The sequence below is a fragment of the Stegostoma tigrinum genome, chromosome 39, assembly GCF_030684315.1.
Source record: "Stegostoma tigrinum isolate sSteTig4 chromosome 39, sSteTig4.hap1, whole genome shotgun sequence".
NCBI classification, from domain to species: Eukaryota; Metazoa; Chordata; class Chondrichthyes; order Orectolobiformes; family Stegostomatidae; genus Stegostoma; species Stegostoma tigrinum.
Window position 1 is genome coordinate 7,773,381 of NC_081392.1, and position 14,745 is coordinate 7,788,125.

The window sequence follows — 14,745 nt, forward strand, 5'->3', positions numbered from 1 at the left end:
GGCATTAATTGAATTGGTCATAAGGGATCAGAGGTAGCGGTCGGAATGGAAGACCATGGCTTTGATCTTTCCAACGTATCAGCAAATAAAATTGCACCTGATCCAAACCTGAATGTTGGGTAAATAATCAGATAACCTAGAGGCACTGAAAGGTTCAAGAGAAACAATAGGAGGTGTAGTGCTGGATTTGATCAGCATGTAGAACTTGACATTCTGTCTTTAGAGTCATCATTGTGAACAGCAAATAGCAGCATGAGGAACATAAACTATTGCAGGAGATTTTTTGACTGTCAGTGAAAAGGCAACAATGGAACCTAACAAGACCAATGTCATATCATCGAGCCATGATATTGGTATTGCACAATTTCTGGCTATAACAGAACTAGTTATAACAAAATCTTAAAAACTGTTGTATCATATTTGCAAAATCATTAATGTAGAACTTTAAATATGTTGGAAAGCATTCTCATTCCTGTTAGGAATTCCCTCAGGAAAGTGGTTCCCATTCTGGTTCGATGGGTTTTGAGATGCTGCTAAGTCCTATTATAATCTGTAGAATCTGCACACACAGGGCAGTTGGGGCTTGAAAAACTGAGTAAATGAGTTGCTGGGAGGTTTATACACTCTTTCAACACCCCAACCTCCCTCTACATGATCCTGACAAGGTATCTCAATGTGGTTGGGGCTTTTCCAAATGAACCTTCTTCATTCTGGTCAGTCACAAATGAAGGTTTCAAAGACTCAGCAGGCACATTTTATCTCATCAGGGATGCTTTGAGGACATCCCTCAAATATTTGTTGTCTTCCCTGGAGATTCCTGCTATGTCCATATTCAGAGGAGAACAGAGATAGTAAGAACTGCAGATGCTAGAGAATCTGAGATAACGAGGTGTAGAGCTGGATGAACACAGCAGGCCAAGCAACATCAGAGGAGCAGGAAAGCTGATGTTTCAGGCTTAGACCCTTCAGAAAATGAAATAGGACTGACCTATCTCCTCCCTACCTCCCCACCCATACTCTCCTGTCCACCTAACTTCTCTATCCATCTTCAGTCCGCCTCCCCCTCTCTCCCTATTTATTTCAGAATCCTCTCCCCATCCCCATTTTCTGATGAAGGGTCTCGGCCCGAAACGTCAGCTTTTGTGCTCCTGGGATGCTGCTGGGCCTGCTGTGTTCATCCAGCCCCACACTTTGTTATCTCGGATTCTCCAGCATCTGCAGTTCCCATTATCTCTGTTACAGAAATTTTGCTTGAAACAGTAACCACGGCAGAAAAGAGAGAGAAGGGAGAAACTGAGAGTTTTTCAGTCAAAGAGATCCGGCTATTTTAGGAGTATGTACACATCTCTCCAAACTGTAATGGTGATCACAAATAGAAATCAGTCATCCAGTACTCACTCAGCCATTGTTGATCTTAATCACTGGTGGTGCTATAAGTTCAACCCAGTTTAAACACAAGATGAATTTTGGCATTACTTTCATGCACAAAGAGGCTGCAGGGGTTGATTAACTCACTTTAACGATCTTATAAATTGCCTGCAAGTCAGCATTGGGCTGCAGAAGGCTGTAGATCAGGAAATTGACAATATAGCACTGGCCTAGGATTGGCACAGTGATCATAAGGAAGAACAATAAGCCAAAGTGCAGTTGATTAGAAGAGAGCATTCTGTTATAGGAAGTGTGTCAATGACTTGAACTTGCTCTGAGGGACCACTCACCTGTTCTTAAATAGATAAATGATCACGGGCATAAAGTCAACATGTTGTTTCTTGCACGTAAAGCTTATTGGATGATTCACTGCTTAAATATTCCATGACTGGTTCTGGTTCCAGTTATAAGACCGTAAGACATAGGAGTGGAAGTAAGGCCATTCGGCCCATCGAGTCCACTCTGCCATTTAATCATGGCTGATGGGCATTTCAACTCCACTTCCCTGCACTCTCCCCGTAGCCCTTAATTCCTTGCGAGATCAAGAATTTATCAATCTCTGCCTTGAAGACATTTAACGTCCTGGCCTCCAATGCACTCCTTGGCAATGAATTCCACAGGCCCAACACTCTCTGGTTGAAGAAATGTCTCCTCATTTCCGTCTTAAATTGACCCCCTCTAATTCTAAGGCTGTGTCCACGGGTCCTAGTCTCCCTGCCTAACGGAAACAACTTCCCAGCGTCCACCCTTTCTAAGCCATGCATTATCTTGTAAGTTTCTATTAGATCTCCCCTCAACCTTCCAAACTCTAATGAATACAAGCCTAGGATCCTTAGCCGTTCATCGTGTGTAAACATACCATTCTGGGGATCATCCGTGTGAATCTCCGCTGAACATGCTCCAGTGCCAGTATGTCCTTCCTGAGGTGTGGGGGCCAAAATTGGACACTGTATTCTAAATGGGGCCTAACTAGAGCTTTATAAAGTCTCAGAAGCACATCGCTGCTTTTATATTCCAACCCTCTTGAGATAAACGACAACATTACATTCGCTTTCTTAATCACGGACTTTACCTGCAAGTTAACTTTTAGAGTATCCTGGACCAACACTCCCAGATCCCTTTGTACTTCGGCTTTATGAATTTTCTCACCGTTTAGAAAATAGTCCATGCCTGTATTCTTTTTTTCCAAAGTGCAAGACCTTGTATTTACTCACGTTGAATTTCATCAGCCATTTCCTGGACCACTCTCCTAAACTGTCTAAATCTTTCTGCAGCCTCCCCACCTCCTCAGTACTACCTGCCTGTCCATCTAACTACGTATCATCGGCAAACTTCGCCAGAATGCCCCCAGTTCCTTCATCCAGATCATTAATATATAAAGTGAACAGCTGCGGCCCCAACACTGAACCCTGCCGGACACTACTTGTCACCGTTTGCCATTCCAAAACAGAGCCTTTATACCAACTCTCTGCCTTCTGTCAGACAGCCAATCCTCAATCCATGCCAGTAGCTCACCTCGAACACCATGGGTGCTCACCTTACTCAGCAGCCTCCTGTAAGGCACCTTATCAAAGGCCTTTTGGAAGTCTAGATAGATAACATCCACTGGGTTTCCCTGGTCTAACCTACTTGTTACCTCTTCAAAGAATTCTAATAGGTTTTTCAGGCACGACCTCCCCTTACTAAATCCATGCTGACTTGTTCTAATCCGACCCTGCATTTCCAAGAATTTAGAAATCTCATCCTTAACGATGGATTGTAGAACTTTACCAACAACCGAGGTTAGGCTAATCGGCCTATAATTTTCCATCTTTTGTCTTGATCCTTTCTTAAACAAGGGGGTTACAAAATGATTTTCCAATCATCTGGGACTTCCCCTGACTCCAGTGACTTTTGAAAGATCACAACCAACGCATCCGCTATTTCCTCAGCCACCTCCCTCAGAACTCTAGGTTGTCGCCCATCTGTTACCCTGTGATATTATTATTAAATTGGAGGGGTTGCAGAAAAGATGTACAAGGATGTTAACGGCACTGGAGAATTTGAATTATAAAGAGAGGCTGGAACATTTTACACTGCAGTGTAGGAGGTTGTGGGGTGACCTTATTGAGGTATATAAAATCATGAGGGGCATAGATAAGGTGAATAACAAAGGTCTTTTTCTGAGGGTGGGGGAATTCAAAACTGGAGGGCATAGGTTTAAGGTGAGACAAGAATGATTAAAAAGGGACCTGCGGGTGATTTGTGTGTGGAATGAATTGCCAAAAGAAGTGGTGGATGCCAGTAGTTACAACATTTATAAGACAATTTCAGTTCGGAAAACTTGGTTGTCCAGGACAAGTTGGACCAAAGGGTCTGTTTTCATGCTGTATGACTCTGAGTCGGAGTACACTAGAAATAAAGCCCTACTATTTTTGGGTCATCACAAACGTGAAATGATTTATTCAAACTTTCCTAAAGTCCACAGTTTATTTGAGTGATGAACCCATGTTAAAAGAAAACAATGATCTGTGATTTTATACAAGAAAGCAGTTATTTATTGTTCTTAACCAATTCCAGACAAGAAATGCAAGATCATAATTTATAACTTTCAGTAACAAACATTATTCCTTTTTAAAATATTATGTATACATATAAACAGACACACAAAATCAGGACAAAACACGACTACGATGGGTTTGGGACAGAACAAAAAAAATTCAGTAAAGCACAGTTCTGGCACTAGTCCAGAGTACAGGCATCAGTAAGATGTTTTTCTTCCCTTCTGGTTCTTTTGGAATCTTTGATAAAGACACAAAATTGTGAACACATCAATTCTTAATCTTTCATTTGCCATTTGGGGATAAGCCCTTTCAACATCTTTGAAGGTATTTTTCCTTTTACCTTTCAGGAAGGGAATTTGCAGAGAGTATCTAGCTGCTTGAAAATTATTTTATTTCTCCACTCTCAGAAGAGAGACTAGATATTTCAGCTGTATTATCTAAACACAAAGCTGTAGCTACTTGGCTAGTAACTTCTTGATTGGTTTCTATACCAAACATTTCTGAACACCCAACTCGTCAGTTGAAAAACCAATCAAAAGTTCATCACTGAGCAATACCGCTCTGAATGCACATTCCATAACTCATTTAGAAAACAATTCAATGTCTTCTCCAATATCTTTTGTTTAAAGTGGTTCTTTTCCCCATTTTTAAGTCCATAGTCCAAAAAAAAGTAGTCTTTACAAGTAACTTCCTTATCCAGGACAGATTTTACCAGTTTCAAACTCTCCCCAGCCCCGGCCTCATCCCATGACCAAGCCTCCCTCTCAGCCCCATCCCGTTGACCTGACACAACCTTTCCATCTTCTCTCCCACCTATCCGCTCCTCTCACCTCATTGATCAATCACCACCACTCCCTTACTTGCACTCACCTATCACCGTCCCACTTACTGTCCCCAGCCCCACCCCTTGTCTCTCTATTTATTTCTGAGCTCCCTTCTCCACCACCCGCCCCCCAGTCCCCAATTTCTGAAGAAGGGTCCCAACCTGAAAAGTCAACCTTCTCCTCCAGCTCCACATTGTGTTATCTCTGACTCCAGTATCTGCAGTTGTTACTGTCTCTCAGATATTATAAGCATTTACTTTTGTATTAGGATGTGGCAGTCTGTGGTCTTTTAAGTTTTGCCATTTATGAGTATTTTTAGCTGTGCTGGGGTTTTAATGACAGAGTGACCATCAAGAAAGACTTGCATTTAGACAGCATCTTTCACAGCTTTAGGATATTCCAAGTCTCTTTACAACAAAAATACAATTTAAGTACATTTACTGTTGTGATTTCGGTCACATGCAGCTAATTTACACACAACAAATTCTCACAAACAATGTGTAATCGTGAATAGATAAATTAGCAATTGCGGTTGAGAGCTAATTATTGTCTTGGACACTGTGGAGAACAGTTACAGCATGAGATCTCTCTCCATCATATGACTAGGGCAAACAGGGCCTTGATTTGGCTTGCTTCTGAAAGATGACACTTCTGAGAATGTGGTATTCCTTCAGATTGGATTAATTCTTTGATTTAAAACCCACACTTCACAGAATCAAAAATAGGTGTGTCAACTGCTAAGCTACAATATAAACATTTTTAACTGCAAATCCAGGAGGGAAAAAACGACTTCAGGGTGCTAACATGTGTTATTCTTTCTTTGAATAAAATTAGTGGAGCTTTGTTCTTTTCTTACATTACAACTTTTAGTGAAACAAAAAATGGTTCTGAGACCAGCCATTGGAAGGGGCACTGGGCGTACTCTGATTTTAATGCTAAATGCTTTTCTTCTGCCACATTTACAGACACTTGGACTGTTAACCTGCTGTGTGATGCCTGGATTCTCCCAGTTTTGTTTCAGATTTCCAACATCGAAAGTACTCTACCTTTCGATACATTATCAGCCATCAAACCTTCGATCTTCTGTTTAAAATTATTGCAGTAACATCCAATAACCTCATGGTGTCACTGGTAAGCTTGCAATTGCTTTGCTGCTCAGTGGTGTCATCAAAAGGATGTATTAGCATTTTCTGTAATGTCCAATGGAATAAGAACACAAACATTGAGACTGTTCGGTCTTTAATTAAACCCTTATTATGGTGATTCCTTAACCATTCCATTAATAATTAGTAGGAAAGGTTAATCATTTCTAGCGCTAAACCAGAGGCCAGGACCCAGCTCTCTGACACCTCCTCCTACCACCCCCATGACCCCACCCCCGACCACCAAAACATCATCTCCCAGATCATCCACAACTTCATCACCTCAGGTGACCTCACACCCACAGCGTCTAACCTCATTGTTCCCCAACCCTGCACTGCCCATTTCCATCTCCTTCCCAAAATCCACAAACCCAACTGCCCTTGTCAACCCATTGTCTCCGCCTGCTCCTGCCCCATCAGACTTATCTCAAGATAGTCGGAACTGCCAACGCTGGAGAATCTGAGATAACACGGTGTGAAGCTGGATGTTTTAAGTGGATGAGGGTGTCAATGGAGGGGGACTGGTCGGGCCTGCGGGACAGGAAGAAGCGGAGGGCCTTTAGGCCATCTGCATTTAAGCGGATGAGGGTGTCAGTGGATTTGAAGTGGAAGAGGGTGTCAGTGGATTTTTTTCTGAAGAAGGGTCTCAACCCGAAACGTCAGCTTTCCTGCTCCTCTGCTGCTTGGCCTGCTGTGTTCATCCAGCTTCACACTGTTATCTCCACTTATCTCGACTCCATTTTCTCCCCTGGTCCAGGAACTCCCCACCTACGTCCGTGACACTAACCACGCCCTCCACCTCCTCCAAAACTTCCGATTTTCTTCATCTCTGCCATGGACATCCAGTCCCGATATACTTGCATTCCCCATGCAGATGACCTAAAGGCCCTCCACTTCTTCCTCTCCCGCAGGCCCGACCAGTCCGCCTCTGCTGGTACCCATATCCTCTTAGCTGAACTCACCGTCACCCTTAACAATGTTTTCTTCAACTCCTCCCACTTCCTACAAACAAAGGGAGTGGCCATGGATACCCACATGAGCCCAAGCTATGCCTCTGTAGGATATGTGGAATAGCCTCTCTTCCACAGCTACATCCCCCACCTCTTCTGTTATATCGATGACTGTATCGGCGCCACCTTGTGCTCTCATGAGGAGCTGGAACAGTTCATCCACTTTACTAACACCTTCTACCCCAACCTTAGGTTCACATGGACCATCTCAGATACCTCTCTCTCCTTCCTGGACCTCTCGGTTTCCATTTCTGGCAACCTCCTGGAAACCAATATCTATTTCAAGCCTACCGACTCCCACAGCTACCTAGAATACACCTCGTCTCACCTACCTTCTTGCAAGAATGCCATCCCCTATTCCCAATTCCTTTGTGTCCACCGCCTCTGCTCCCGAGATGAGGCATAACACTCCTGGACATCCCAGAAGTCCTTGTTTTTCCAAGGACCGCAGCTTCCCCTCCACAGTGATCGAGAATGTCCTCGACCACATCACTCGCGTTTCCCGCAACTCATCCCTCACATCCTCTTCTCGCAATAACAACAAATACAGAATCCCCCTCATCCTCACATACCACCCCACCAACCTCCGGATTCAATGCATCATCCCCTGCCACTGCCACCACCTGCAATCTGACCTCATTACCAAGGACACTTTTCCCTCCCCACCCTTAACTGCCTTCCAGAGGGACCGCTGTCTCTGTGACTCCCTTCTCCAATGCAAACTCCCCACTATGTCCTGGCACTTTTCCCTGCAACTGTAGGAATTGCTATACTTGCCGCTACATCTCCCCCTCACCCCCATCCCAGGCCCCAAGAAAACCTTCCACATTAAACAGATGTTCATCTGCACATCTGGTAATATGGTATATTGTATCCACTGTTCCCAACGTGGCCTCCTCTACATCGGGGAAACCAAGTGGAGGCTTGGAGACCGTTTTGTGGAACACCTAGCTCAGTTTGTGACGAACGACTGCACCTCCCCCTCCCACTCCTTGGATGACATCTCCATCCTGGGCCTCCTCCACTGCCACAACAATGCCACCCGATGGTTGCAAGAACAGCACCTCATATTTTGCTTGGGAACCTTGTAGCCCAAAGATCTCAATGTGAACTTCACAAGCTTCAAAATCACCCCACCCCCTGACCTCATCCCCAAACCAGCCCAGCTCGCCCCCACCTCCTTGACCCGTCCGTCTTTTTTCCCACTTATCTGCTTCTCTCACCTCACTGATCAGCCCTGCTCCACCCCCTGCCTACCACCCCTATCCCCACTTCTTTGACCTATCCATCTTCCCTTGACTAACCAACGCCCATCCTAACTCCCCATCTACACTCACCTTTACTGGCTCCACCCCACCTCCTTGACTTGCCCATCTCCTCTCCACCTATCTTCTCCTTTATCCCCCTTAAATCCGCCTCCTCCTTATTTATTTCAGAATCCCCTTCCCCTCTCCCATTTCTGAAGAAGGGTCCAGACCTGAAACATCAGCTTTCCTGTTCCTCTGATGCTGGTTGGCCTGCTGTGTCATCCAGCTCTACACCTTGTTATCTTGGAAAATAAGGGAATTGGGGTGTGACTTTTAAAAAAAATCATTCATAGGATGTTGGTATTGCTAGCTAGGTCAATATTTACTACCCATCCCAATTGCTTCAAGGACAGTTGAGAGGCAATCACATTGCTCTGGGTCTGGAGTCACATGTTGGCTAGATAAGGATGACTGTTTCCATCCCTAAAGGGCATGAGCAAACTAGGGTTCTTCCTGAAAATCAATGATTCGTGGCCATCATTAAACTCAATCCACCGTGGTGGAATTCAAACCCAGGTTCCCAGAACATTACCTGAGCATCTGGATTGATAGTCTAGCAACAATACCATTAGGGCATCATGTTTCTGGCTTATGGCCGAATGATCTTTGTCATTCTGAGAGACTCCTGCATATAAAATATTTGAAGAAACAGATATAATATTATGGAAGCTTCCTGTGCCCATGAGGGCTAGGACTTGTGTATGTAGATTTTTAAAAAATTCAGATATAACATACCACCTTAGCAGATGGGACTTAAGGCTCAGATGTGGGACACTACCACTGGGCCACTGTTTTGACAAACAAGCCTTGCAATACTGTATTTGCCTTCAAGACGGGCAGGAGTAGGGATAAATGGGGAGAAGATTCAACTAATTTGAGACACAGGACATCCAAGATTAGATCAGCCAGGTCTCAGGACTAGCCATTCATATGTTCATAAAATAGATTGGACCCAGCCCCACAAAGCCACCAGTCCTCGGTAACCTATTCGGTTGATGGCTCACAATTCTTCAATAATCCATGTAGTTTATCAATGATATCATGCTGTATATGTGGGAGAGGAAACTTGTCAAATAAAGTAGATGTTATGCCCTTATCTCAAAAAAACTGCTGTAACTGAAAGGGATAATGTTCTTTTGTCTTTATCTGGGAAGAGTATACTAATGACTCATTAGGAACTCCTACTCCTCTCTGCTTTATTATTTAAGATATATTAGCTATGTCTTTGCCACTTTAACCATTCCATTAATAATTAGTAGGAAAGGTTAATCATTTCTAGCGCTAAACCAGAGGAAAATAAGGGAATTGCGATGTGATTTTATTTAAAAATTCATTCACAGGACGTTGGCATTGCTGGCTAGGTCAATTGCCTAGAAGCCAGTTGAGAGGCAACTAAATTGCTGTGGGTTTGAAGTCACATGTAGGCTAGGCCAGGTGAGGATAACAGTTTCCTTCCTTAAAAGACATTAGCAAACCAGGGTTCTTCCTGGCTCGTGGTCATCATTGAACTCTTAATCTGCTTTGCTGGCATTCAAACCCAGGCTTCACTTCGGCCAAAATGTTGCATCCTGCAACTTGGATTATTAGTCAGTACTAGACTACACACCTGGAGTCTTATAGCAGTGACTTGCAAAGCAGAATTGAATATGGAGACTTCAGCTGAAAAGGGAAAGAAAATCTGCAGGACCGGAGGGAGCAGGTCTGATTGGATAACTTTCCCCAAATGTCATTTGTCTGCCTTAGACTATGAGACCATCAACCCTCAAATCAATATGGTAGGCTGGTCCCTCAGCTTAGGAATCGTGCAAACACCTGATGCTACACAGCCAGAATTCAGAAGCTTCCTCACATTCTTTTGTGCTAGAGATCCCATTTTGACTAACGTGAGGTTTAATGTTTTTGTCTCAAGTCAAAGAAACTGCTGCATTCTGAATGCCGAGTCTCCAGGACGATACAACAGGAGTTAGAGCTCCCAACTCGGGTTGGATGTGTGCCTGGAGATTTAAATCACACAACTTCCCACATTCAACTTCTCCACCTGGTCAAACAGCCATTTTTCCTGAAGTGTTCAACATAAACTGTTTAAAAAAAATTTGAACACTGTTTCTTTCAGATCTGCCATGGTAATGTCCACCAATCCCTGGAGGTGCCAAGATGATCCTAGAGGTTTGACAACTATAATAATAAACAACAGTGAACAGAGTGGGCTGGTCGCAAAGCTGAGCTAACACAGTATCAGAATGTACACTTAAGTAAAGAGAAATAGTTTAAAAAATTAGATTCTTTAATTGCTTCATAATTTTGAAATGTGAGATACTTGCAGTTACTGGCATGTCTCTGGTCACCAAGATGCTGGCGATTGGTAGGGTGCAATGTTAGAGGTTACTGAGAGATGCTGTCACCTCCTTACATCTGTTTATAACATCCCATGATGTAAACAACTCCCCTTAATATTGAATTAAGAGACAGACTGAATGAACAGGATTATTGAAAGATAAGATGTTTTATAAACTATTTATACAGTATTTTTCAAACCTCAATGCCCTAAGGTGCTCAACAGCCAAATAAATACATTTAAAGTGTTGTAATGTAGGAAACATGGCATACATTTATGCACAGCATGATCACATAGAAGGCTATATGCTTATGGCTAGCAAATCAAATGTCGCACTGAATGAGGAGTGAGGCTCCATCCTCCCACTTGCACTAACAGGAATGAAGTGTGGAACTATCCCCTGGACAAAGGCTGCTTCTTTTGTATGGATATTCCAATCTCTGTGGAGTACATTATTAAATAAATCAGGAGCTACAACAAAGCTCAGGCTCCAGACCAATCCTCAGTCATTTTGAGCACAACATATAATCTAAACCAGTAGAAACAACAACAATGTCTATTCTGTCCCACTTAGTTTCCTTTGGCCTTGTTGGGACAATGGCCCAGGAGTCACTCAATGGCTGAATGATGATGGGGATGAGTTTAAGTTTAGGCTCTTGTTTTAATGGGGAAGTCATGATTGAAAGGTCTTATCTGACCTTCTGCTGTTTTGTGACCATCTAGATCTGGCTGCCTATTTGTTGTTCTGTTGCTAGGCAGCAGGTCTAGGGAATTGTGCCATTTGCCAGCATTGCACTCTGCTTCCAAATGAACAGTCTAAGTAAGAGAATATCATTGTTCAAAGCACTGTGCTCGAAAGCCAGCAGTTGCAAGGGAAATGTAATCCTTGTTTGCTGTCCTAAAGATCAATGATTTGCCATCAGAATCTTACCTGTCCCACACTTCAATATCACTTCTCCAGCTGCTGAGGATTCAGAATTAATTCCTAACCATTTGAGATCTCCATTTAGGGATTAGGTTAGCTTCACTCAGTGATTGCATCAGTGTTCAATGAGACATAATATTTAATGCTGGACAGAAAGGTGCACATGAATAGAATGAATAACTACTGTATATTTCAAATCGTTATAGCTGTCACTTGTAGAAAAATCAGCCATGTAATAGGAGCTTACTCCAGATTTAGATTCTGGCTGGAGAAATAGGTTTCAGTTCAAATCCTGCAGTGAGGGTATTGGAACCACTTGTCATCCTTGAAAACCCAGCAGAGATAGAATGAGCCTGGGGTATTTTGGAGAATTGACCCCCCCCATGACCAATACTCACAAGTATGTGCAATGATTACTTTTTTGGAGACAACTGTTGTTTTGGTTGTCTAAAAATCATACATAGGATGTAAGAATGTAAGGCACTTGCCCATAAAAGCTTACTTCCTTCTGTCTGATTTTTGGTCACACTTTTCGGCCAACATTTCCCAATGTAAATTGCTCTGTCAACATTTTGTGTTCAATTTTGCTTCTTAAGTCACTGCAATTGTAGGTTTTGGCCAGTAGGTGGCGCTATGGAATTAATTTCTGAAATGGCCATGCCACTGAGTGGATATTTAATTGTCAATCAATTAGAAAACTGCCACTGTGGATTCACTGGCCAATAAAAATAATTTGCAAACAAGGATAATGTACAAATGGCTGTAATGTCTCCGGTATTCATTGATTTAAAGTGCCTTGCCAACAGGGGTGGTATTATTTGCCAGGCAGTCTGCACCAAACATTGCAATATCAGCAGAGGCCTGTCATATTACTCGACAGGACTTCCATTCACGTGAAGGGGGTTGGACCTCCTACACAAATATAATGCCAAATTAAGAACACAGGTATACAAGTCCCTGTCCAGCCGAAAACCCCTATCTATTGAATGGCCATCTCCTTTTTAAATGCAGAGTGGCTTTGTAAGTGTTCTGTCAGGAGTTCCACTTGCTGGGGACGTTGTGGAAGTACATATGGGTGTTTGGCTGGGTTCGCTGGCTTTTGCTGCCATATAGTCAGATGTTGGGCAAGTGATGGTCATTCTTGTGCCGGTGGTACTTCTTGGTTTCGGATGCTGGCGAGATGTTGCTGCTTGTTAGTTGAGGCAGGTATTGGAGCTGGAAGAGCAGGAAAATATGACAAATGAGAAGCTACAATCTCCCACTCAGAATTCTGCCTCTTCCCATTGAGCCAGCTATATTGTGTTGAGCAGGACTCAGAATACATGGGTGTAGTGGGCAAATTCTCCCCTGAAATCTCCCATTTACCATGGAAAATCTGATTGGGGGGGAACTTATTAGAGAAGAGGTAAATAGATATAAATATGCATATACTTTTGAAGTATTAGTTGCTAACATTTGTCAAATATCTTGTGCACATGTAAATCCTATGTTACTAAGGAAATTAAAGTTTTCCTTGTGTGCTGTGCTGTTAACTTTAATGAAGTACTGACAGTTACTTGAAGATATTGAGGAGTTAAGTAACTGCCTCTGTGTGAGTCTAAGTCCCCTATATATCAATGCAAATGCAGCAGGTATTGTTACTAATTGACTGCTCAACTGATTAAATGAGATAGAGACTGACAAAAGGACTCCTGAGAAGTAAAATATTATCCCCAAAAAACTCACTAGAGCCTAAGGAATAGAATTGAGCCTTGGTTTTGTGGTGTACTGCAGTCTAGCCTCCTGCAATGTCCTATTTTTCTAGCAAATTATGACAAAAAAGCAGAAATATTAGCTCATTTCTGATCTCAAATGCACCAAGATCCACCTTCCATTGTTTCAGCTGAAGTAGACTAACTTAGTACACCCCAGGAATGGTTCCTTGTTCATTGTGACTCAGTAGCCACAGCACCTTGTGCATTTAGTGAGCACTTTGGCACACAATCTAGCAAATCCGTCAGACCTGAGAAAGTGCTGCACTTTGAGCTGCTGTTAGCCAGACTTGACATTAAACCAAGGCCATGTGTCCTTCCTCATGTAATTTGAATACAAGATTGGAGAAGCCCAATGCCAAAACTTCCAGAGGGTTTCAATGGCAAGTAATATATAGTCACTCCTCTCTGTGTGAGTTGTTTCTAAGAACCTTCAAATGATGAAATTTGCAAGTGTAGAGCCCGTTAAAATTACAGTGTTTGTCTGCAGATGGTGAATTTTGTTGCTACTTATTTTGTTCCGCAGAGAAACAAATTTGTGAGTTGTGAATTCATGGGGACAGAGGATTTAATGGTGAATCTATAGAAACGCTTCAAGACCACAGTTGAATTACTGTGTGCAGTTTGGGACTTGTGTCAAGGCAATATGGGGGGCACATAGATGCATTAGGATGATGAATTTCAGGAAAAGAGACAAATTATAGGTTTTTTTTAGTTGGAACAAAGATTAAGGAACGATTTGATAAAGGCATGGAGAAATTATGAAAGAATGAACATTATATAAAGACAGATCATTCCCTGTGATTGACTCTAGGAGAAACAAATAAAGGCTTGCATTTGAATAGCCCTTTGCCCTGAAACAACTAGCAGATGTCTCAAAGCCCTCGATGGCTGTTAAGTTACTTCTGAAGTGTATTCACCGTTGTAATGTAGGAAATATGCTTACAATTAACTGCAGCAAGCTCCCACAAACAGCAATGATAATGATCCATGATGATTGTGTGGTAAATTTTAGTCAGAATACAGAGGATAAATCCCTTGTTCTAAGAAACATAGAAAATAGCTACAGGAGTAGGCTGTTCAGCCTTTTGAGTCTGCTCCTCCATTCAAACTGATCACGGCTTATTCACCTAACTCAGAACTCTGTTCCCACTTTCTCCCCATCCCCTTCGAGTGGCCCTAAGGACTATAGCTAATTCCTTGAAATGTTCACTGTTTTGATCTCAACTGCTTTCTGTGGCTCACCACTCTCTGGGTGAAGAAATTTTTTCCTCCTCAGTCCTAAATTGCCTACTGTATATTCTCAGACTATGACTCCTTGGTTCTGGACTCCCTGATCATTGGAAACGCTCCTCTTGTATTGAGCCTGTCTAGTTCTATTAGAATTGTATGCGTTTCAATGAGATCTTTGTTCATTCTTTTAAATTCAAGGGAATATAGTTCTGATTTAGTTCCTCTTCGTATATCAGTCCTGTTATCC

The 14,745-nt window shown here is 42.6% G+C and overlaps 1 protein-coding gene across 2 annotated transcripts in view; it reads right to left on the reverse strand.

Annotated features, from left to right (window-relative positions):
• Nucleotides 1-10,052: 10,052 nt before the first annotated feature.
• LOC125447767 (cyclin-dependent kinase-like 1) overlaps nucleotides 10,053-14,745 on the reverse strand; it is a 78,188-nt gene continuing 73,495 nt past the window's right edge. Inside the window, exon 9 of one of the 2 annotated variants that reach the window (XM_048522462.2) lies at nucleotides 10,053-12,729. In XM_048522462.2, the coding sequence (XP_048378419.2) occupies nucleotides 12,628-12,729 (102 nt within the window). In that variant the 3' untranslated portion in view covers nucleotides 10,053-12,627. The remainder of the gene's footprint in view (nucleotides 12,730-14,745) is intronic. The other variant, XM_048522461.2, reaches the window with a different exon arrangement.